This window comes from Ambystoma mexicanum, chromosome 8 (assembly GCF_040938575.1).
Source record: "Ambystoma mexicanum isolate Mex_15411 chromosome 8, UKY_AmexF1_1, whole genome shotgun sequence".
NCBI classification, from domain to species: Eukaryota; Metazoa; Chordata; class Amphibia; order Caudata; family Ambystomatidae; genus Ambystoma; species Ambystoma mexicanum.
Window position 1 is genome coordinate 212,187,027 of NC_090929.1, and position 24,148 is coordinate 212,211,174.

Sequence of the window (24,148 nt, forward strand, 5' to 3'; positions counted from 1 at the left end):
CAGGAGTCCCACGACGTCCTCCCTCTTGTTCCCACGACTGAGGCCCAGGAAAAGTGAGATCTGCAGAGCTGCACAGTAACGGTTTATCTGCTGCATAATTTCTTCATTTTAAAGGTACTGTACGAAGTCTAAGAGAACTTAACTCTTATTGTAGAGTTGCTTGCATCTTCTACTACTCATAAGTCTAACAGCTTGTGGCCCTACATTGATTCATCTTTTTCTTCAAAGACTTCTGAAACTTTGTGCAAAGACTTTTCTTCTTGCCTTCAAAGAAGTGCTTCAATCTATCTAGACAATTGCCTATTGACTTTGGTTTAGCCTGTTTTAACTGAATGACTTATTGGGGGATCTGAAATTATTTGCCTGCTTAAGAAATATTTGTGGTAACTTGTTTGCTCTAATAGTCCTTTCCATTTTACTTGCTCTTAACTAATTCTGACTGCCCAGAGTAATACATTAATGTCAACAGCACCCTAGCAATTGAAGTCAACTGTGGGTGTAGGTCTCTGCTGTATGCTATCCCAAATGGGTATTTACTGATTCTGAACTAAGATTGTGTAATTTTGAAGTATATGTGTGTGGTGTTTTACAGTGCTCCCTTCTGAATAAGGCTTACAGTAACTGACTGGTAAATTAATAATTGTTTCATCAAAAAACCCTGTGTGTAAGTGTTTGCTAGAATACTTGTCACTGTGAACCCCTGTGTAACTCATACTGCTCACATTGATCCCTCTTGAGATGAGCCTGGCTACTCGTCCACACTACTAACCTGTGTAGTACAGACTTCTACCAAAGGTTGGGTTGCTATTGCCAGAAGGTCAGGGTTGTTGTAGTGCACTGTAAGGGTACTGCATACAATCTTGCCTAACAGGACCCAACCTTTGGTATAAGTCTGTACTACACAGGTTGGTAGTGTGGCTGAGCAGCCAGGCTTATCTCAAGAGGGGTCCATGTGAGCAGTAATGTGACAGTTGCACAGTAGCAGTTATTAAAATAAACACTAACACTCAAGGTGACTTAAATAGCTAGGACACTGTGGACATTGATTTATCACTGGTTCATTTAGAGCAATACTGGGCCTCATTACAAGTTTGGAGGTAGCCATGCCGGTAAAACCGGCAGGCTGCCGCCATAATTGGGAATTATTCCGGTGAATTGGGCAATTACCGGGTCATTACGCGCCTGTCGGATCCAGTAGTTACCCATTTGCAGGCGCCAGAATGAAATGCTCCCCATTCCCATTGAGCCCCCTAGGGCAATGGTGCCGGTGCATCCGACATGCTCTGCTCGCGGGTGCCGGTACGCCCGCCAGGTCAGATCTGGCAGGCGGGAAGGCGCCCACGAGCAGAACTCATAGTTTGCCGGTCTGGTAACAGTACCGGCAAGCTTACCAGTACCGTTGTTACCAGACCGGGAAACTTGTAATGAGGCCCACTGAGTTAGGTGTAAAAGATAGAATAGAGGAATAAAACAAAGGTTAACAAATAATTCATAAACCAGTAAGTACTTTTAAGAACCTTCCAAAGCAGAGTAAATGAACCCTTTCTTGGGGGAAAGGCCAAAGCACAAAGTCAGAGGTAAAGACGAGTCGCTCAGGGAGCCAGGACAGCCAATGTTAATTGCACAAGGGGAGCTGAAGATTTTCTTTGCAGGTAGGTAAAAGGTCTTGCACAATGTTTGTAAAAAAGTAGAACACTTGAAGGGCCACAAGCTTGGAGGCTTGGTAGGGCAAAGCTTTAGCAACTCTGCATGGTAACCAAGACGGGGTCTCAACTGAGGGCAAGTATGGCTACACAACAATAGGTGAGTTCTTAGACTTTTCAGTACCTCTGGTTAGAAGAAATGGTTCCAGCTGGCTTCTGTTCCTGTGCAGCTCTGCAGATCCTGAGCCTCAGTTGTGGGGGCAAGAGGGAGGACGTCTGGGGACCCTTGCTCTGCAATGGGAAGGTCAGCGGCAGCAATGGGCAAACTTCGATTCAGCGGTTCTTCAGTGTTTCAGCTCCTCGCGTCTGACGGCAATTAGCAACACTGCAGTTCTCTGATACCACTCTGGACTTTCCTCGCATCTGGGGTCCAGCCCTCTGTTGAGTTGGCTCAGGCTTGGTCAGTCCTGCATCAGGGAAGTCCAGAGGATCTTCCTAGCGCTCGGGTCCGACTTAAAAGCAACACACACAATATGGTGTTCCTCTCCCTGGCACTTCGGTTCCAGCAGCAGTGGAAGTACAGCCAGCTTCGAGAGGATGTCCAGACAGGATTACTTTGGAGTTGATTGGTCCCACCAACTCAAAGGAGAAGCTGTCCTTGCAGGGCTTCTCTAGTTGTGGCGAATTCGGAGCTTCAGCACAACAGCAGGGCTTCACCGGGCAAACCAACGGTCGAGGAGTTGCAGCAGGCATCTCTTCCAAGTTTTTCGTCCAGTGGTCGACTCTGCCTTCCAAGCCAAAAAGCCTCTCCTTTTATGCAGGTTTCTCCCATTCATTCCGCCAAAGACAAAACAAACAAAGGGACCAAACATGGTTTGGCACTCAGAGTAAATCTCAAGAAGGACCTTTCCGACAAATGGCAAAAAAAAGACCAGGGCCATTTTGAAGAATGGGTACCCATGGACGGGGGGGTGTCTTACCATGCCTGCGAACGCAGCCCGCAGTAAAAACACACAATGGTAGTAAAAAGTAAGCCACTGCCACCAGCCATTAATTGTAGAAAGGTTTACATAAAAATGTTACATGAGAAACTAGACAAAGGGGATACTAAGCAACCCCTCCAGCACCCTATGGTAAGATTGTGTGTGCTGGGTCTAGAAAGTTACGAAATGCATGTAGTCAATTTCACTGCACTTGGAAACAGTAGTTTCACCAAGAGAATGTATTTAAACCTTTGGGAAATATAAGAGACCTCCTATGCCACTGCACTGAAGGTGATGTGACTCAAGGTCAAGATGATGCCTTTGTAGTTTGTCAGATTCCAAAGTCAAAAGAAACACCAATAATAAATCACATTAAAATTACTTGAGAGATTAAAAGTCAAAGTCCAGCAAAAAGAGCTGGGGGTCTCTAAGGTAGAAGGGAATTAGCACATTTCTGAGAATTCTCCCTAACGGTCCTTTTGTTTGTTTTTGTGTTTGGTGGGGTTCACCCGTGAAGCCCGCCTCTGGCTCCAGCGTATCTGGCAGGGCAGGAAGTGAGGGAGGTGTCTAACTCCCGTTGCTTAATCCCCTTGGTTACAGGAATACACCCAAGGTGATTGACTGGCTGTCCTTGGAGGACCGCCACCCTGCTGTATGATTGACAGGCTGCAAATGAAAGAATGAATGGAGAAACCTGCATAAAAGGTGAGGTCTTTTGCTTGGAAGGCAGAGTCAACCACTGGACGAAGGAATCCAAAGCAGAACTTTGAAGATATGCTTGCTGCAACTCCTGGCAAAACACCAAGGGAAATGGTCACATGGAATAACCAACAATATAAATGTATTTAATAGACTCTATGTAGGTGAAAGAAAGGGTAAGCTTGGTCAATAATAATGATTATATATTCATATTTTATTAATATAATACACACAATCGTATAAAAATAGACTAGATTGATCATACAATTTATACAAACATCTGATAGTTCTAAAAGCATTCCGACTTAATATTGCATGGGTAAGCAATATATAATCTATATGTAAAGAGGATTTTCCTATGTGGGTGGCCCTCAAAAAGTGGGTACTAAATTACCATCATAGCTGGCCACCTGCCCATATTGTACCTATTTATCTTATGGGTTGTGGCTATATTTCTGTAATTAATTCAGTGATAGCTCAATGCAGGAATGCTAATGAAGATGCAAAGTATCAAGTGCTAAATCTGTGCAAAAATATGGACAAAAAAGTGCTGAGTGTAGACTACAAGTATCTTGCATGTCCCCAAATATCTTGTTTATCATAGTTTCGAAATATCTAGTTCAATCAAAAACTGATATTCGTTTTCTTCAGGACAAAACACCACAAACCAGTATTTAAAAATCTATATACAAAAAAATGCATAGTTAACATTGTATCCAGGCATCATTCTTGTTTGAATATTCAATTGACTTCCACCTTAAATCAATTTCAAACCAGATGTTCTGTAAAAAGAATAACATTACAAAAAATAACACTAGGTTCAAATCTGACTGAGGCTACAACTCTGATTCGCCAAAATGAGTTCAGTGTTTCAAACATCAGGAAATGAATTGGATTATTAACCTTGTTTCAACCAATATTGTTGTGGAGGTCAATCGCTTCATTCTGCCACCCGAACAAAGAACAGATAATGGCCAATTTATCTGTGGAGGCACAATTCGAAGACTGGGATTAAAATTATCCCTAGTTTTACCTTGTTAGCGGAATTCAGAAAGACAAAACACTATGCATATGGCCATAGACCAACTTGACCCTCCTCCATTCGTGTGTTATAGTAGCATCATTGTTGTTACCAGATTGCCCATGAGTTGAGGCTGCTGATGGGGCTCAATTGGAGACCATTTGTTTTCTATTTTGATATATTCCAATTGCAAAAACGCAGTCCAACCCGATGGAAAAAAGATATATATTTTTTTCCTTTATACAATAATGGGGCCTGGGAAATCAACTTCCAATTGTGTATTGTTTAAATTCAAATCCAACAAGTAGCTCCATGCAGCATACACATATATGCCATGTCCAATAAGCATTCTAACAGGGCGACACGGTCGCCGTAAGGTGCTGCACATATCAGCCTTTAATCGCCTAGTCAAATGAGTTCCAATAGCAGCACCCGACGTAATTGTTAAGAAAGGCCAGCCTGTTGCTACTGAAACATCTGACGTACCACAACAACTCTGCCACTAGCATACAGCGACCACCACCCGAAAGAAAACCGGTATAGCTGGCCTCACATAGACTCTCTCGACAACAGCATTCTATCTCTAACCTTTAGGAGCACCCACTCGCGTGTGTGACCTCTACTGGGCTGCTTAGTCGAGCCTTGCCAGCCACCGAACTCTTAGAATGGCAAACATGCACACACACTTATTCGCCAGAATCTCTAACCACATTGACTACGGTCACCAAGGGCATTCAATCAAGGAAAAAACGCATTGAGGCCACACAAGTGGGGAAAGTGCGCTATATATATATATATATATATATCAGGCTTGTGGAATCTGCTTAGATCACATGCTGTGCATAGGGCGACATCTAGTGGAACCTGCAGAGTATTAGTTTGTTTTTCGAAACTCGGAAATGGGCATCGACACAGGGCGTGCCAGTAATACTATCCCTAGTGTGACGTGCACTGTACCCATGATCCCTCACGAGTCTAGAACCCTCAGATTGCTTTTTTCCACCATACTGGTCAGAAGCATCCTGCGGAGTTCTTGGCCTTAGCCACAATTTTGCTAAAATATCTTTTAATATTTCCCCATTCCTCCACCCCAACTTCGAGCCACGGAAGTTCGACACTCGCCATCGGCCCGGAGAAGGAATCAACCGTCGACAGCTGCACGACGGACTTGGGCCTCGGAAGGCCCCTGGCCTCGGCCCTGCAAGTAGGGAGAGTGGGGGGTGGCACTACACTCTTTAATATATAGGTACATCTTCTATATATATTCCTACAATCATTAGCCCGCTGCCACAAGGTGCGTATGGAGGGTACCCCTTTCCAATTTTGCCCCAAGTGCAACCGCAAGTACCCTTGGGTTGACACACGCCACGTGCAACCTCTGCTTGCCGAGGGACCACCCTGAGGCGAACTGCAGAGCTTGTAGTAGGTTTAAACCGAAAACACTAAAGGACCGTTCGATCAAGCGTTGGGCCCACCACGCCAGGCGGCAAGATGCCATGGCAGCGGAGGGCGCATTCAGCGATGCCGTGCTTTCGGACAGCGAGGCAACGTGGTGTCGAGACACAGCCAAGCGCAGTCCCCGACCTCGGAAGGTCGTCCGGCAGGGCGGTTATGGGAAAAACACCCGGCGACACAAGCGCTACCCACACCACTTCCACCAAACATAAGTCCCACCGAGACTCGACGCGCACATCGAGTTCTCGGAAAGAGGCACACAGAGAACGGTCCACCGAATCGGTGTCCTCTGGGCGTTCTCGATCTAGATTGCTGCACGACTCCAGGCAGCCATCCACTGTTGCTATGAGTGCCTCGCTCCCTAAGCTAAAAGAGGTTTGATCGTCGGAAGACGAAGCCGACCTCTATCCCCAGGCCGCACTCCAGGAGTCGGCGTCAGCAGACTGCTTAACGGCTGTTCCCGAGTCCCAACCTCCACACTCTAGAGATAGGGACACTACCCCTGAACCTCGACGCCAGACGTCGAAAGGCTCCGAAGGGGCGAATAAACAGGGTAAATACTCTTCCACCCACGGGGAGGGGGGAAAAAAACTAAAGAAGCATTCTGTACCTTCTTCCACACCTCAGAAGCAGTCAGACAGGCAAAAATAGACGGACAAGTCTCAGTCCTCTGTCATTTTAAAGACCCCTGCACAAACACATAGGTCCAGTCAGGACAAGACAGAGAAACACTCCCAGGAAAGAGTCATTCCCAGCTCAAAGGAATGGTCTAGTGACGACATAGAGAGTTATGTCTAGGTTGTCGTCTTTGGCAGACTTCTATGCCAAGAATCCTGAACACTTCCTCTCATATACCCCTGACAGGGCTTCACCGGACCCGATACCCCCAAGTTAGAAGTCCCGGGTTGAAGCACCAACACGGTCTTCAAACCCTTTCTGTATACAGCCCTACTCTCAATATGAGGATCCACCCTTTATTGAGGATCCTGATTTGGGCATGGTGGGAGACCAATCTGGGAGGGGCTACTATGGGGATGATGAGGACCAAGAGGACGACCCAGATTCCCCAGTAGACACAGATCCCCCGGTTACCGACTCCCCGGTCGACAACCAACCTCTCCTGAATGAAGTTCTGTCCAGAGCGGCAGAACACTTCCACATTGACACCCAGGGAGCACAGGAAGAGAGGGACTTTGCCAAAGAATTAGTGGGAGAAAGGAGACCTGTTGCCCAGGCCATCCCTATTCTTAAGTCGATACAAAGGAGGATAGACCCTTCCCTTGTAAATCCCAACCTCACCAGGGCGGTAAACCCCAGGATAGAGGAACTTTTCAGGGCAGCCCAATCGGACACGCTGTACATAAGGGGGCAACTGAAACCGGACTACCTGGTAGTTACGAACACACTAAAGAGGGTGGGAACACCCCTGTCATCGTCCAAAGCTCCTCCAGACAAGGAGAGCAAGATGATTTATGACTTGGGTAGGAAAGTAGCCTCCACTTCCGCCTACCAGACTAGGATCGCAAACTCCACCACCCTACTGGCGAGTTACAACTGCCACCAGTGGGAGGAAGTAGCGGCACTCATAGACTCTGCCCCAGAACCCTTAAAAAGGCACGGGTTGCGTCGGAGGGAAGAGCTGTGTCAGGTTGCATCTTAAAAGCAACCTTTGATGCCGCGGATAACGCCGGCAGATTGATAGCAGAAAGACATGCTTGGTTACGCCAATCTGGGTTCAAACCCGAAACACAAGCATCATTGATAGACAAACCGGTGGAGACAGATCTACTGTTTGGGAAGGCGGTCGAGGACACCCTGAAAAATGCCAAGGATGAGCACGAGACTCTCAAATCCCTAGGCCAATTAACCAACAAACCCCCAAATCAAAGAGGGAATGGCCATTTTCGTCGCCTACGCTGACAGAATTCCCAGAGAGGAACAAACTATTCCCAGGGGCTGGGTACACCATGGAACAACCAGCAGTCTACCCAGAGTTATGGCAGGGGTAATAAGAGAGGACGTGGTAAGGGTAGAGGCAGCGGCACGCCTCCACCAAAACAGTGACGTTCCATTCAGGGCCCCTTCTCGCGCATCCCCAGTAGGGGGACGCATTACCAACTTCACCCAAGCTTGGGAAGGGATCACATCAGACAGATGGGTGCTGTCCAGAGTGTCACAGGATACTGCATAGAACTGTTAGAGCGTCCCGAGACCATCCGCCACGTCAAAGAGTACACTCATTAGACCACTAGAAGATCTTCCTCGAAGAGATCGCCAATCTTCTAGCACAGGACGCGATAGAACTCGTCCTGGGACACCAGTTAAACAAGGGTATTTATTCAACTTACTTCCTTGTGCCAAAAAAAGATTTGACAATGCGCCCAGTATTGGACTTAAGGCCTGCAAACAAGTATGTCAAGCCCCAAATATTTTGCATGACTACTCTCCAAGAGGTAATCCCCCTCCTAAAAAAGGGATTACATGGCAACATTGGACATGAAAGATGCTTATTTTCATATTTCCATGTTCCCAGCGCACAAAAGATTCTTGCGCTTCAAGGTGGACAGTCCGCACTACCAGTTCAAGGTACTGCCCTTCGGGATAGCCTCAGCTCCAAGGATATTCACCAAGGTGCTGGCGGAAGCGGCGGCACACCTACGCAGAGAGGCAATCCCAGTGTACCCTTATCTGGACGACTGGCTCATCACGGGGGAGACTCCAGTAATTTGCAGAACAAACATTCAAAGAACGATCAACCTCCTCTTCGAATTAGGTTTCTCCATAAACGAGAAAAAGTCAAGTCTTGTGCCATGCACCTCCACAGTTCCTAGGAGCTGTCCTAAACACACAAGAGGGGTTGGCCTTTCCATCAGAGGTAAGAATTCGGAATATACTGCTGCAAATTCCACAATATCAGGCCGGTCACCAGATAACTGTACACAAAGCAATGCGTTTGCTGGGCATGATGGTGTCATGTATTTACCACGCGGGCCCGCGCATGTGTCCCATGCAAGAATGGTTGGCGAAACAGTGGTCTCGGGCAAGTGGTCAGTGGGACGATCTAGTGGTCGTTTTGCCAACACTTGTACGAAGTCTTCACTGGTGGACAAGAGAAAACCTGTCAAAGGGCAAACCCTTTTGCGATCCCGAAATACAGGCGGTAGTCACAACGGACGCATGCCTGTCGGGGTGGGAAGCTCACCTTCTCCACCACACAGCTCAGGGTCTCTGGTCCCACTCAGTGGCCAAGAATCAGATCAACCTGCTAGAGCTTCTGGCAGTATTCAGAGCGCTTCAAGCGTTCGAGCCCTACCTGTTGAACCTGTCAGTGCAGATCCGGACGGACAGCACTACAGCCATGTTTTACCTAAACAAGCAAGGAGGGACTCGTTCGCCAAATCTGTCCAAGCTTGCCCAGAAAATGTGGATATGGGCACGCAGGCGGAACATCTTCCTGTCATCTCAACATATTCCAGGGGATCTCAATTCTCTGGCGGGCGCTTTGACCAGAGATCCCCTCCCAGAGGAACACGAATGGTGTCTACACAGAGAAATCGTAGAAGATATATTCTCAGTCTTAATTTAATATTGGACAAACCTCTAAAAATGTAGGCCTATATTTCAACATATGGCCTTAAAAACATAAAACAAAGGAAAGGTACATTGACACAGTTGGCTACACATTGTTGTGGGGGTTAGTAGCATTTATTTGTGCATATTCATGTACTGCTCATTGGTAGTTGTACGCAATTATTGTTGACACAAACAATTTGTTGTTTCTGGTTCGGAAAGGGAATTCCCAACCGAGGATGCTATGGTTGAGCTAGTTGTCTGAAGGAACCGAACTGCCATCAGGACAAGCTTGGTGGGAAGCAGGTAGTTTGAAGTACCTAAAGAGAGATGACATGTGTGTCAGATAGAGGTGACCTTGGGTAATAGGTTATATTAAAATAAGGTGTTGCAGGTCCGAGACCTACCTTGATATTGTTGTCTTGTGAATAGGATTGAGTAGACAGAAACCGTTCAGGTGGAGACTGGATTGTCCTGCTACGGCTAGGATCTGGAAATAGGAGTATGTGGCTACCTATTTATTTATGGTCTGATTCAAAAAGGTGTGTTAAATCAGAAGAAAAAGAACCTACCTGGGAGGGCTCAGTGGAACCAGGTGGAAGCAAATGGCTGCTTAGGCCACTGTAGATGTGGTCGTTCGACTATACAGTATGAATATGTAGCAAGGTGGAAGCCACTGGAAAACCTAAAAATGCGGAATCGGCTATTCAGTCTAAAAATGGGTGGGGGGAGTTGCTAGGTACGGCAGTGGTTTTAACATATCACTAATGTCAAGAGGTTGCAGTAAAGCAGATATGACAAAAAAGAATGAATCAAGATGCCGTTGTGCAGTTTGAAAATGCACAGGGCGCCTAGATTGTGCATGGTGCTCTGTGAACTCACTGGCGGCTGTGAAATTAAATAAATCAAAGGATCAAGAGGGGGTCGGGGGGCCCAAGAAGGTCCGGCGGGGGACCGCAGGATTGCGTACCTCGTAAAAGGGTCTGAAGAGCTGTTGCGGCTTCCGAGCTAGTGGGCAGAGCATCGCGCATGCGTGTCGCAGAAGAGTCTACAGCACTCCTGTGTCTGTGGACAGCCGTAATGATTATTATTGTGCTAGGCGATGGCACAGATAAACGTGAAAAAAAGCTAAGGTGGGGGAATAGATTCCAAATGATAGGCGGAGTACTAGGGCAACAACTTAGTGGATGGTCTGTCTAATCGTGATCTGAAAGTGGTAGTGTCACTTAAACTTGTAAACTCTGCAGATCTCACTGTTCCTGGGCCTCAGTCGTGGCGACAAGAGGAAGGACCTCAGCGGACTCCTGCACGAGGCTGTTTCGAGTTTCAGCTCCTTGCGGTACAGCAAATAGCAATAAGCGTGGTTCCTGGCTGTCAGGGTGGACTTTCCTCACATCTGAGGTCCCGCACTTAACTTAGGCGGGTCAGGCTTGGTTAGTACTGCTTCATGGGAGTCTAGAGGATCTTCCAAAAGCTTTAGGACCGCTTACAAGCAACGCACAAAATCTGGTGTCCCTCTCCCTGGCTCTATGGTTTCCTGTATGAGGAAATGTAACTAGCTCAGAGATGGATGTCCATGTGGCTTAGTTTGGAGTTGATTGGTCCCAACAACTCAAAGGGAGAAGTCGTCCTTGCAGGGCTGCTCTGTCGATGAACTTAGCGATTCGGACCTGCAGCAGGGCTTCACCAGGCAAACCAACGATCCAGGAGTTGCAGCAGCTGTCCTCTTCAAGCTCGTCTTCGGTTCTTTCGTTCCAGTGGTCGACTCTGTCTTCCAAGCCAAGAGACTCGCCTTTTATCCAGTTTCCTCCTATTAATTCCAGCCTAGCTGACGCTCACCCAGCAGGGCGGCTGTCCTTGCTGGCCAGCCAGCCAGCCAATCACACCACAGTGCATTTGGGTCTCCTAGGAGACTAAGCGCAGGGAGTTTCAGGCACCTCCCTCACTACCTGGCTACCCTAGACACTGGCACAAGACGGGGCCTTCAGTCCTGAAGCCCGACAAAGGCGTAGGAACAAAGGGACCAAACCTGGTTTGGCGTGCAGAGAAACTTTAGAAGGATCTTTCCAAAAAGAAATGGTGAAAAAAGACCCGGACCTGTTTTAAACAAATGAGGCTCAGACGCCATCTTGAAAAACATGGCTCCCGCGATTTAACGCTGCAGTGTTCCCGGTCGGGAAAAATCATGGTAGTTCGTTGTAAAACCACTGCCACCAGCCATTTCGAGAGGAAAGGGTAGCATTTGACTGCTACATGAGTATCTAGGCATAGGGGACACTAGGTAACCCCTCCAGCACTCTATAGTAAGATAGGGTGTGCTGGGTCTAGGAATTTGGAAAGGCTAGTAAAGTCAATTTCACTTTACTTTCTCCCAGAGAAGGTATTTAAAAAAGCCTGAAAGGTTTCCCTGTGTCACTGCACTGAGGGTGCTGTGACACACATGAAAAGATGATGCCTATGGAATTGTCTAAAACTCCACAATCGAAGAACACAGGAGTAAAACGCATTCAAAATACATAAAAGCTCACACTCCCTCCAGGAAAATAAATCAAGTCCTCAAAATACAGCGAAGTTGCTGGGGGTCTCTAAGGTGAAGGAAACTAGCACATTTATGAGAATTCTTCCTAACGGGCGGATTCTGGTAGAGAGTTCAATGTCTGGAGTATTAGAGGTACAAGTTTCTTGACCGTAATATTTCTATTGTTCCTTGTGGGTATGGCGGAGGCCAGTGGGTTGTTATTAATGGACAGTGTTATAGTTTCTGTGAGAAAGCTAGGAGGTGGTGGTCCGTCCATGATTCTGGGGTGATGGCTGTGTTGGCTGCGTTATAGTTGTAATCAGCCACCCAATCAAGGGTTCTCCCGTTGTTGTGAGTGGGAAGAGTCAGTTGTTGTCTAAAGCCTAGTTCAGTGAGGGAGTCTGAAATTAGTTCTGCTTGCTGATCTTTTGGCTCTTTAAACCCCAGGTTGAAGTCGCCTAGTAAAAGGACCTGTGAAGTGTTTTTTAGGTTGTCAGAGGATGGTGGTTAGGTCCTCCTCAAACGATCCAATGGGGCCAAATAGGTGAATGGTGAGAGTTTTGGATCCTGAGATTGTATGGTATTGAGATGGTATTTTCGCGATGAAGGATTTGCAAGATTTAACATCAGGTGAGGGGGCTAGTCTCATGGCTAGGTTAGTTGTGGCTATTATAGCTATGCCTCCACCGTGGGCCTCAGTTCTGTCTGCTCTGAGTACTATGTAGTCTTCTGGGACTGCAAGCATAAGGGCGAGGCCCACAGCAGTGTAGCCATGATTCTCTGATGGCTAGGAAATCCAGCTTTTCTGACTCTATAAGGTCAGCCATCTCCGTGGCATGTGCCACTAATAGCGGCCATTTATTAGGGGCGTCCTTCCATGTAGGTGGTTCTAATGGGATCTGGTTGTTCGATTTATTTACAGGAAGTGCTTTAAATGGTTTGGCCTGCTGGTATTTATTAAACCTGGGTGGTGGGTTGGCGAGATTAGTAGTGTTTATAATGGTGCTGGTGGCTTTAGTGGGTGGACATGATTTCCTAGTATTTGAGTTGATTGTAGACCTTGCAAGAGGTTCGAATAATTTAGACTGGACCAGCTTGTAAGGTTTCTGAAGGTGGTGCTGCATGGGCTATCAGTTTAAGGGGGGTCCTGATGTGAATGTTGGGGTTTAGTAGTAGAGTATGAATCAAATTGCTTGGTAATACTGGTGTGGATGAGACATTCATGAGTGGTGATAGATGATCTGTCATGGTTTGGCAGGGTATAGTAGGGATGTATGGGCTGGAGATGCTAGTCGTGGAGATGTCTAGAATGGCTTAGTAGGGCTGGGTATAAACCGGGCATATACATGGTGAGGCAACATAGTCAGGGATATTTGGCTAGTATGTGTTGATGCCAGCGGGATGGAATAAGTTTGGCAAGATAGGCTAGTTAGCAGTAATACCTGTAGGGCGGAGAAACACAAATTGGCAGGGTAAGCCAGTTCAAGTTGCTACCAATAGGGTAGATAAACACAGTATTGGTGAAAAGCACAACTTGGCAAGGTAGGCTAGTTCGAAATGTTACCAAAAGGGTAGAAAACACAACTTTGCAAGGTGGGCTGGTTCGAAATTATTGCTAATAGGGGGGAGATCCACTGATCTAGAGATCAGTACGTAGGAGGGATACAATTTGTTAAAGTAGGTTAAATCTGTTTGCTACTATGAACCATAAAACCTATAGCGTGAGGCATAGCCTTTGCTTGTAGGCATTTAAACATGGCCATAATAGGAGTGCAAGGTGTAATTCTATTTTTTGCTAAGCTATGGTGGCAGTGGTATTACAGAAACAACAAAGTGCCTGATTTCAATGTCGTCGTACAGTTATACAGTTAAACAGTGAAGAGGACATTGGGGAATGGTAGCATAGAGATAAAGGCTGGTTTACATGGTATGGACCCAGATTGTCTGGTAGTGCCTTGACAACATTGCGCCTCATTTCACATGCAAGGTTTCGAACAACACATTGAGCAGTCGCGTAATGCAAGGTATATGGATACAGTTGTTGAGAGAAAGGAGAGAAACGTATGTGCCGGTTGGGCTGTGAGTATGAATCACAGAAAAAATACATGCGTGGGAAAAGGGTCTCTCTCTCTCTCTCCCCAGGTTAGAAATTGAAGTCCAGCAAAAGAGCTGGGGGTTTCTAAGGTAGAAGTATTGACACATTTCTGAGAATTCCCCTAAGAGTAGGCTGCATAGGTAGCTACCTTCCTGCCCAGCTTATAGACGTTCTTACTCTACTTGTCAGGAGTGGCTTTGGCAGAGGCCAGAGGGGTTCCTGCCCTCTTTCTTGTAGTAGTAACTACTAAAGAGTCAGGCTTGCCCCCTAATGTATAAGGGCTCTGAGTGGGCTGGTCTGAACATCTTCTCGATGCGTGGGTTGACTACCCGTGCCAAATTGGGTAAGCAGAGAGGGCTGGATGCATCTCTGTACCAATTGTAAAAAAAAGGATAGATTGGGTTGTCTTTTTTTTCTCCCCTCTCCCACCGATGGATGTCCTCCACAAAGTCTTTGTTGACTTGGTCTTATTGTGTGTCTATTTTGAAGTGCTCTGCTGCCTTTAGGAGCAGGTCATTATATTGCAACTGGTTGTCTACCGGGGAGTCGGCCACCGGTGGGTCGGTGTGATCTGGGAACTGGATGACTTCTACGTCCTCGTCGTCATCATAATGTTGGTCCAAGTCCACGTGTGCCGTATGTGCCAGGGTCTTGGGAGCCTTACGTGGTATGGTAATAAGTGTCTTCTTGCCTGAAATCCTGATGCGATGCAGCAGGTTGAGTGGTATCTTTGCCTCTCTGTGGGGTTCCCTGAAGGTTTTGGTGGACCTTGTTGTGGTTGTCAAATATATAAAGCAGAACATTCTCATAATTTCATCGAATTGTTCTGGTGTCCATTGTGAGGAGCTTGGCAATACAGAGGGAGTAGGAGCAGCAGAGGTGTTCGTATGGAGCACAGCCCCTGAAAGAGTGCCCTAGTATAATCCCTTTCCTTTAGTAGTTTGAACTTGTTTAACCTGGGCCGTTGAAGACTTGTTTATTTTTGTTGACGTGCTGGCCTTTAATAGGTTATCTGGAACGTGTTTTTTTAATTAACTCTAATTTTTGAGCTTTTTGCGCTTTTTCTCGAGGCCGTTGACGGGTCTTTAGATGCCCATTTAAAAAATAAATATATCTGCCTCCAATAAAATGCAAATATAGCGGGCCCACTTTTCTATTAATATTTTGGTTTAACTATTTTGCAGATTAAAGATATTTCTGGTATCAGGGAAAATGTAAGGATTGAGAAAAACAAACCACATCGGAACATTAGTTCTTTAAATAACCACCTGTGATGCTATTTATTGACCAGTTTCTGACCAAAATGTTTTCTTACAAGACATAGATGCATGAATCTAAAACACTACATGCAAGACTAAACATTAGTTGAAACGGTTTGTCATAGGACCTTGCCTCTCTAATTGAACCACTACATGCCTTGTAAACAAGTGCACAAATGTACAATACCTTCAAACTTGTCTGAAAATACTGGTCTCAAAAATAAAATTCTCACCATTTTCGGCTTTATAAATGAGGCTCACTTCAGTTGTTTACAATTTTGAAAATCCCAAAGGTTTGTTTGATGGCAGTGTATGAAAACCGAAGAATTTACTGATTTTTCGTACGTTTGATTTGTTTGAATTTAGTATCATTAACGCCTTTTTGGGTTTTTTCATTTTAGGCAAAGGAATAACGCCAACTGCAGTATCCTCCGTTTCCCCACCATCGCCCATTCATACAGCCCCTCCAGCTGTCACTCAGACTCCAGTTATCGCTGCAACTCCTGTGCCAAATGTACCTGTAAACGTCACACCCACAGCTGCACCCCCACCTCCTCCACCTGTCGCAGCTCCTCCCCCAATCCCTGTGGTACCTCCAACACCACCTGTCATAAAGGTAAACATATTGGTTGTTCCCAATGTTTGAAGTAACTAATTTGAGCAAGTGTCCGCCTAAACCTTTTGTGGCTCTTGTTTTCCTCAAGTATCTTTATTCATGTACCAGACCAAATGGTTGCTGAAGATTGAGGCACTGTTTTAAACATATACCAAAGGGATATTCAGACGGTAGGCATTCAGTGTTAAGGTTGTGTCAATTGCTATATGTGAATGATTTTTAAATACATGTTGTTGTACGTCTTTCTACACATGTTAGTGCTGATGAGTTTCTTTGGTAAGATTTTCATAGCAATGATAAATCCTCCTGACCTTTGACAACCCCAGAACCTTTTGTTTTACTGGTGGATTTGTTTTCCCTATACCTCAGTGGGAACGTTTTTCCACACAGATTATTTTACTCTTTTTATGGGTGCCATTTTTAAGACTCTCCATAGTGTCTTTTGAATTTTATCCTCGGACAACTTTTGGTATATACCTTTTTTATATTGTTGCAGGGTTTCCCGTGGGGCTCCCCTTTTGACTTTCACTGGGTAACCTTTTGGGAACTACAGTGCCCATGGGTAGAAAGGATCTTTGGGTCCCTTTTTACATTTTGTTTCGTGAAAACAGCACACCCCACCTTATGTGGAGTGCTGGGGCGATACAATGTATCCCCTTTCAACTGTAACATTTGTTACAGGGATAAGCTTAACTTTAAGGGCTGGTGGCAGTGAACCTTTTTACTAATTGGGTGCACCTTTACCGTGGGCTGTTTCCACAGCTGCGGTAAAGACGCCCATCGGTGCTCATTTTTCCAAAATGGCTGAGTTTTCTTTTTTTGCCATTTGTGTTACTTGTCCTTACTAGTTCCTTCCCCTGAACTCCAGGGCAGGAAACTCCTTTGTGTCAATTTTGTCTCTGGCGGGAATCCTGTGGATACCCTGCCCAGGGTCCAGTGTTGGTGAAGGCAAGAAGCGAGAGAGGAGTTCAAAACTCCACAGGCCTTTGTCATTCAGCCTGACTGCGAGTATCTAGTTCAAACTGGGAGGCTGGCTGTCCTGAAAGGACTGCCCCCGCCTCCCCCCTTGAATGTTGCATGGCTGTTTGATTGGCTGGGTTCCTGCATCAAAGTCTGTGTTGTGGAGAATTTTCAGTTTGTGCGAATTTCCTTTAACCTTGGAGGCCCTCAGCTCTTTTGCTGGAATCTGGGATCTTTTGATTTTTAACCCTCTGAGTGGCGCTTTTTGCCACTCACTCATGTTTTTCTGACTGATTTTTAACTGTTTAATGGAGTCAAACAAAATACATAGGCATCTGCTTTTTGGGTAGTGACACACAAAACCCTCCGTGCAGTGCCACTGAGAAGTCCATTGGATTTCTCTTAATGTTTAAATTCATTTTCTTGGGTGAACTACCATTCCCAAGAATAGTGAGACTACTTTTTATCTTAACATTTCTTTTGTGGGTCCAGAGCACACACCACCCTATGTGGAGTGCTTGGGGGGGGGGGGTGTTACATAGTAACTCCTTATACCACTTGTCATGTAATCTTTTGTTACGCTAACCAATTTGAGTGGCTGGTGGCAGTGGTTACTTATATTTTGTGCAGGGTATTAGCAGGCTGATTTCTCAGCTGCAGTACAGCACCCATAGTCAAAATGGCCCTGGTCGTCTTTTTTTTCTTTTTTTTTCTTCCACTTTCTGTTTGAGGGCTTTCTTGGGTTTTACTCTGCGCACCAAGCCAGGTTTCAGCCCTTTGTTTGTTTTGCCTTTGGCGGGTTTCAGTCCTGAAACCCACCTTTTGGCTCCAGTGTGTCTGGAAGGGCAGGAAGTTAGGGAGGTTTCCGAAACTCCCATGTCCTTTGTCGTCAGGAATTCCTGAATGGACCCAGTCCTGATTGTCTGGGTGTCCTCTTAGGATTGCCACTCTGCTGTGTGATTGACAGCCTAGGCTGTGCATGAATGGTAGAAAACTGCTTAAAAGGCGATGGTTTTGGGACTAGAGAGGCAGAGTCGACCACTGGGAAGAACACCCGATGGAGAAACTGTGAATGAAGCTTGCTGCATCCACCTGGACCTTTGAATTGCCTGCTGAAACTCCTTTTTTGATCGACAAGAGAAGCTCCGGAAGGGACGACTTCCATTGGGTTAGTGGGACCAACTAACCCTGAGACTAACTCCACTGGACCATCTTCCCCGACTGGCTGTACTACTTTGCTGCTGTAGGAACCGAGTGCCAGGGGTCGAGAAAACTGTGCAAAGTCTGCAATCCCGCCCTCAGCGCCAGCTGTCTTCCATGGACCCTCCAGAAGCGGGACGACCGGAGCTCGAGTCCCTTCACCAGAGTGCAGGACCGAAGGAGTGAAGGCAACCCAACTGGTATCAAAGATCCGCAGTGGTGTCGTTTACCGTGCGTGGAAACCGTGAAGTGCTGTTGACCCGAAAAGAACCCGCAGCTGCCGCCGACCGCCAAATTGCTGCTGCTGGAGTCCTCCAAATGTCCTCCCTCTTGACCCCACAGCCAGACAGAAGCCAGCTGGACCACTCTTCTAACCAAAGGTACTGTTCCGACTTGGGGTACTTACCTCAGTGTCGTTGGCTTTGCTCTTCTCAGTTGAGACTTGCAGTAGCTACTTTGCTAAGTTGATTTCAGCTCTACACTTCACAAGTGTAACAGTTTAGGACCTTACAGTGATTTTTCTCTAACTTTGTGCAAGACTTTTTTTTATCTAAGAAGTGCCTCAGATCCATACACTGTGCGCCAATTGACTTTGGCTGTCCTGGCTCCCTGCAGACTCTTCTAGTCTATTTGACTTTAATATTTACTGTCCATCAGATTTGATAACTTGGTTTCGGAGGGATTGTGTCCGACGTATTCCACATCTAAGACATGTAATGTCCACAGCTGTGCTGCTTCGGAAAATGTTCGGCAGAGGGCGTCCTGAATCGATGGCATCAATCCAATGTCACTCGAGGGTCGACGTCACCGGATGTTATATATAGGACGAACGACGCCCGTAGCCTCAGTTCCGTTTTTTCTGCAAACATGTTTGCTTCGGAATCTCGGCGTGCTCGATCCTTCTCTTCGAACAAGGTCTTCATCTTCCTCTACTACACCGAAGTCGGGCTTTAAGAAATGTCGGGACTACGATTAAAAAATTTCCATCACAGTCCTGCACGACATCTGCCTCTGGTGCCTCAGCGAAAGCCACACCACTGACGACTGCGAGGGCTGCCAGTCCCTGGCGTCTAAGGCCTTGCAGGAGCGTAAGGGGAAATTAAAAGTAGGTAGGGTGTCCAAACTCTGCAAATCGAAGTCCGCTGGGCTTTCGACTGATGACTCGAGGGGCGACTCTGCGTTGGTGAAAATCCAGGGGGTCACGGTCTAGGAGTGGTTCCTGCCATTCCTCTGCCTCGTCGAGGCATTCTAGGAAGCGCTGTCACCGGTCGCCTTCCCCCTCCTCGCCAGAGGAGGACTCTGTCAGATGGTTGACTTGTCCCACCAAGTCTTCGTTGCTGGCCGAATGGGATTAATTCCGGCAGCAGATGTTTTAGCAATTTTTCAGTCGCAAGGCACAGTTCCATCCGCGCCTTTGAAAGAAGCCGGCAGGCAACGGGCTTGGTCCATCACTCGCATGCCTTCGGGCTCGGGAGGTCGGCGCGAACTTCGGGAGCCTTCGAGGTCCCGATGGGACAAGCGCGATCGCCATAGCCGAGCCAGGTCTAGGTGCCTTTGAGACCGTCAAAGCCTTGGAAGAAGGTGTCTATGCCATTGGCGGCGTGTCTGTCAAAGGACTCCCTTGAAACTCCGTCTTCGAAGAAGTTGTCGACGCCGATTCCCTCAGCGCCCTCGATGCAGTTTGTGGAGGATTTACCGTAGGTGCCCCTGAAGGCTGTGGAACCTCTGAGGAAGGCTCGCAGTAAGTCTGTGAGGCCTGTTTTTGAGCCCAGTTCTGTTCCTCCTCCTAGATTGGATTTTTTCCAACCTTTGCAAGAAATTTCAGAGGTTGATGAACTGTCTGATGAGGAGATGGGCTTGCCTGTGCATCCTGACATCCCTGATGACCTTTTGTCTGGGCATAGTCAGTTGGAGGTACTCCGTCAGTCATTGCATGACGCCAGTGGCCTCGACACCTCTCGGGAGGTTGAGTTTGGCCAGCCTGAACCTGGGCATATGCACAGTCGTCCTATCGGTGTCTCATGTCGAGGGTGATGGAGTACCTGGTAGGCTTGCCCCTCCAAACCCATCCCCCCCCCCAGTGGAGTTTGATCATGATGACTTCACTGATATCCTGGATCATGGTCCGTCCACTGACCTGGTGTTGCCGTTTCACTCAGCTTTGCAAAAGAGGGTGGTGGCGGCGGCTTGTACTGCTCCGGAGAGTCTGTTGGGAGTTAACAGGTCATTCCCGAAAAAATACCGCCCATCCAGTAGTGACCCCTGCTACTTATCGTCGCACCCTTCTCCAAAGAGTTTGGTGGTGCAGGTGGCTACAGCCTCCTCTAAGCAGGCTGCGTACCCTACCATGCCTCCTGATAGGGTCGACAAGCGCTTTGATGGTTGGACAAGGAAGGTATTTTCTGCTGGGAGTATGGTGTTGAAGTCGGCCAACTCCACTTGTGCCTTGGCAAAGTTTACACACACTGTGGAACTGTGCGTCTTTGGCAGCTGAGCATATTCCCGAGGGTGACGAAAGGGATGGCTTTTCGCCCTCATGCCAGACAGCAAGCATGTTATGTGCGAATCCCTTCAGTCGGGTTTGGACACTGCATATCGTGTCAGCCGGTCCATGGCTGTGAGCACCGTGATACGCAGGTTTGCGTGGTTGCAGAAGTCGGGTTTTGCCCCGGATGTGCACAGATGTGCAATCCCGTCTTTTGAACATGCCCTTTAACGACGTTCATTTGTTTGGCAGCAAGGCTGCCGAGAGTCTTGAGGTTGCAGACCTCCAAAGCTGCAGCGAAGTCTTGAGCGCTGCAGTTCATCAAGCTCTGCCTTTTCTTCCTAGGGGACAGCAATAGAGGAGAGGTTCCTTTCGCTAATACTCCTCTTTTGGTAGATTGAGAGGGGCTGCCGTCAAACGGGGCAGCAAAAAAGTATCCGTGGTGGTCTGGGAAATCGTGGTGCCAAAGCCGCTCGTACAGTTGCCTCTTTGCTATCAGGTGCTGCCGTAGCCGCTACGACTCAGTCATGAGCATGTCCCATGGTTCGCCGGTTGGGGGCAGGCTAGCACAGCATCTCAGACTGGCGTGCCATTACTTCAGAGGTGTGGGTTCTGGATACCATAGCCTGCGGCTACTGCCTTCCCTCCTGAAGCGGCCTCGCGACAATCCACCGGGGAAGCTCTCTTTGAAGTGTCTGGATCCGCTCCTTGTGCAGGAAATCCTATAACTGCTGGAGAAAGGTGCCATAGAACTGGTGCCTGTGGCGGAGAGGAACAAGGGATGGTATTCCCTTGAAAGACGTAGGACTGAGACCTGTCATGGACTTGCGTTGGTTGAACAAACTTCTCAGGAAGGACAAGTTCAAGATGGTCACTTTCACAGGTCTTCCAGGCCCTTCGACTTCAGGATTGGTTAATGTCTCGACCTCAAGGACGTGTACTTTCATGTGCCGATTCATCTGAAGCACAGGCAGTACCTGAGGTTTGTGGCTGCTGACACGAACTTTCACTTTCGGGTCCTGCCATTCGGTTTGACCTCCGCCCGAGGGTCTTCACCAAGCTCATGGTGGTAGTGGCAGCGTATCCCAGGTGAGGGGGTTTCACGTCTACCCCTACCTGGATGACTGGCTGATCCGAGCGTGCCCTCCCGAGCAAGTGTTGGATCATCTCGGTCTCACCTGCCTCACCCTCCACAGGCTGGGCTTCTCCCTAATTTCCAGAAGTCGCATTTGACACCTTCCCAACAGCTCCAGTACATCAGTGCTGTGCTAGACACCCCCCTGGGGAAGTGTTTGCCTCCCCAGGTCAGGGCTCATCACACTGTGCAGATGGTGGACAAGTTTCAAAGTGCCCAGTGTCTCCCGGCTTTCGACTTCTTAAGGTTGCGGGGCCTCATGGCATCCTGCATCTTTCTGGTGCCGGAGGCCAGATTACGTATGAGATCCCTGCAATGGGCTCTCAAACTGCAGTGGTTCCAGTTCTCGGGCAAGATGTCGGATCCCGTGCAGATTCTACTCTCGGTTGCCCAGGATCTTCTGTGGTGGGCTGACGAAAGAAACCTGCTGAAGGGGGAACCGTTTTGGCAACCATGGCTGGAGGGGACGATTGTGACGGATGCTTCCCTCACAGGATGGGGGTGCGCATGCCAACGGGCTGACAGCGGTCGTTGGTCTCCATCGGAGTCCAGACTCCACATCAACCGGTTAGAGCTGAGAGCCATCAGGCTGGCCCTGAAGGCTTTTCTGCCGACTGTACGGGGGGGGGGGTAAAAGTGTCCTGATCATGACGGAACAACCCAGTGACCTTGCATTACCTCAACAAAAAAGGGGGGCAGGGTCACTCCTGTTGTACAGGGAGGCGATGCAGCTCTGGTTCTGGGCCATCGAACAAGGTCTTTCGATCTCGCAGTTCATCTGGCCAGAGACAAACGCGGCGGCGGAAGCTCTGAGCAGGCACAGCAATCTCTCACGAGTGGGAGCTGGCTCAGGAAGTCCTTCTGGAGCTCTTCGCCCTTTGGGGAACCCCACAATAGGATCTATTCGCCATCAGTGTCAACCGTAAGTGCAAGAAATTCTGCTCAAGGGAATTTCTTCCGAGAGGAGCCTTGGGAGACGTGTTCGTGGTGGATTGGTCATTCCCGCTGCTGTACGCTTTTCTTCCAGTCCCTGTCATTCCTCAAGTGTTGCGGAGGTTCGGGACACAAATGATTCTTGTGGCTCCGGATTGGGCCAGGAGAGCTTGGTACCCAGACCTTCTTGAATTGTCCATCTGCCCTCCACCCTGTCTTCCTTACCAATAGGATCTGCTCTTGAGGGTGGGGGGGATGGGGAGGTTAGGTTCTCCAGCCAGAGGTCAGGACTCTCAACCTTCATGCTTGGTATCTGAAAGGTTGAGATGCAAGGATTGGGAACTCCCGGATGATGTGATGGAGGTTTTGTTTCGGCCAGGCGGGCATCAACAAAGTCCCTGTACCATTGCCGTAGACAGAATGTTCATCCTTTCCAGTGTTCCATTCCTATGGTTTTGTCTTTTCTGCTTTCTTTGGCCTACAAGGATTTGCAAGTGGGTAACATTAAGGGTTAACTGGCGGTGCTGTCCATATTTAAGTGCTCGTCTGAAGTGTTCTTACTTTAAGATACCTTTTTGATTTTGCAGTTTTCAAAAGGACTGTGTTTCCCCCGTCCCCTTTCCAGGTGCCGTTTTGGGATTTGAATTTGGTTTTGAAGTTTCTGATGGGTGCTCCGTTTGAGTCCTTGCACTCTTGTCCTTTGAGACTTGTCTTTCAAGATGGTGTTGTTAGTTGCAGTTACTTCCGCTTGCAGTGTCAGTAAAATTGCAGGCACTTTTAGCCAAGTCACCCTCTACTGTTTTCCTTAAGGACGAGGTTGTCCTTCGGGGGCGGCCTTCTTTTCTGCCGAAGGTCGTGTCTGAATTAAATTTAAGCCAGAAGGTATTTCTTCCGGCGTTTTATCCTCCTCCGCATCTTGGCAAGGAAGAGGAGAGGCTCCATAGGTTGGATCCTAGGAGAGCTCTGAGCTTTTATATTTCACGGGTCTTTTCCATGTCCCGGGTCAGAGTGGACGATCAGCTCTTTATCGGTTATGCTGGGCACTGTTTGGGCCAGGCTGTTACCAAACAGACCTTGTCCAGGTGGATTATCCTCACTATTACTGTGTGTTACCGTTTGGCAGTTAAGGACCCTCCGGTAGGATTGTGCTCACTCTACTAGGGACGTGGCTACCTCCACTGCCCTTAAGCGGGGTGTTCCTATTCGCAATATTTGTGAAGCAGCCACATGGGCTTCTCTACATACTTTTGTCAAACATTACGCCCTGGATTCAATCCACGGGCAGGATATGGCCTTTGGTAAGGCGGTTCTTTATTCCGCCATTTGATTGGGTATTCTAAATTTTTTTCCCACCTCTGTAGTATGGTACTGCTTTGGGAGTCTGTCATAGATGTGGAATACGTCAGAAGACAAAATCCCCTCGAAGAACAAGTTACTTACCAAATCTGGTAACGTTCTTTCGATGGGATGTTCCTCCGACGTATTCCACATCGCCTTCCCAACCTACCCCTCTGGAGAATTTCCTATGCAATTGCAGCTTAAGTTTCCACAAGGCTATCTCCTGTCAGGCTGGCAG

The 24,148-nt window shown here is 47.7% G+C and overlaps 1 protein-coding gene across 7 annotated transcripts in view; it reads left to right on the forward strand.

The window, feature by feature from the left end:
• The window catches only part of BRD3 (bromodomain containing 3), an 853,641-nt gene that overhangs the window by 398,051 nt on the left and 431,442 nt on the right, over positions 1–24,148 (forward strand). For all 7 annotated transcript variants that reach the window (XM_069609614.1, XM_069609620.1, XM_069609618.1 and 4 more), the window contains one exon: positions 15,645–15,859. In XM_069609614.1, coding sequence (XP_069465715.1) covers positions 15,645–15,859 — 215 coding nt within the window. The remainder of the gene's footprint in view (positions 1–15,644; positions 15,860–24,148) is intronic.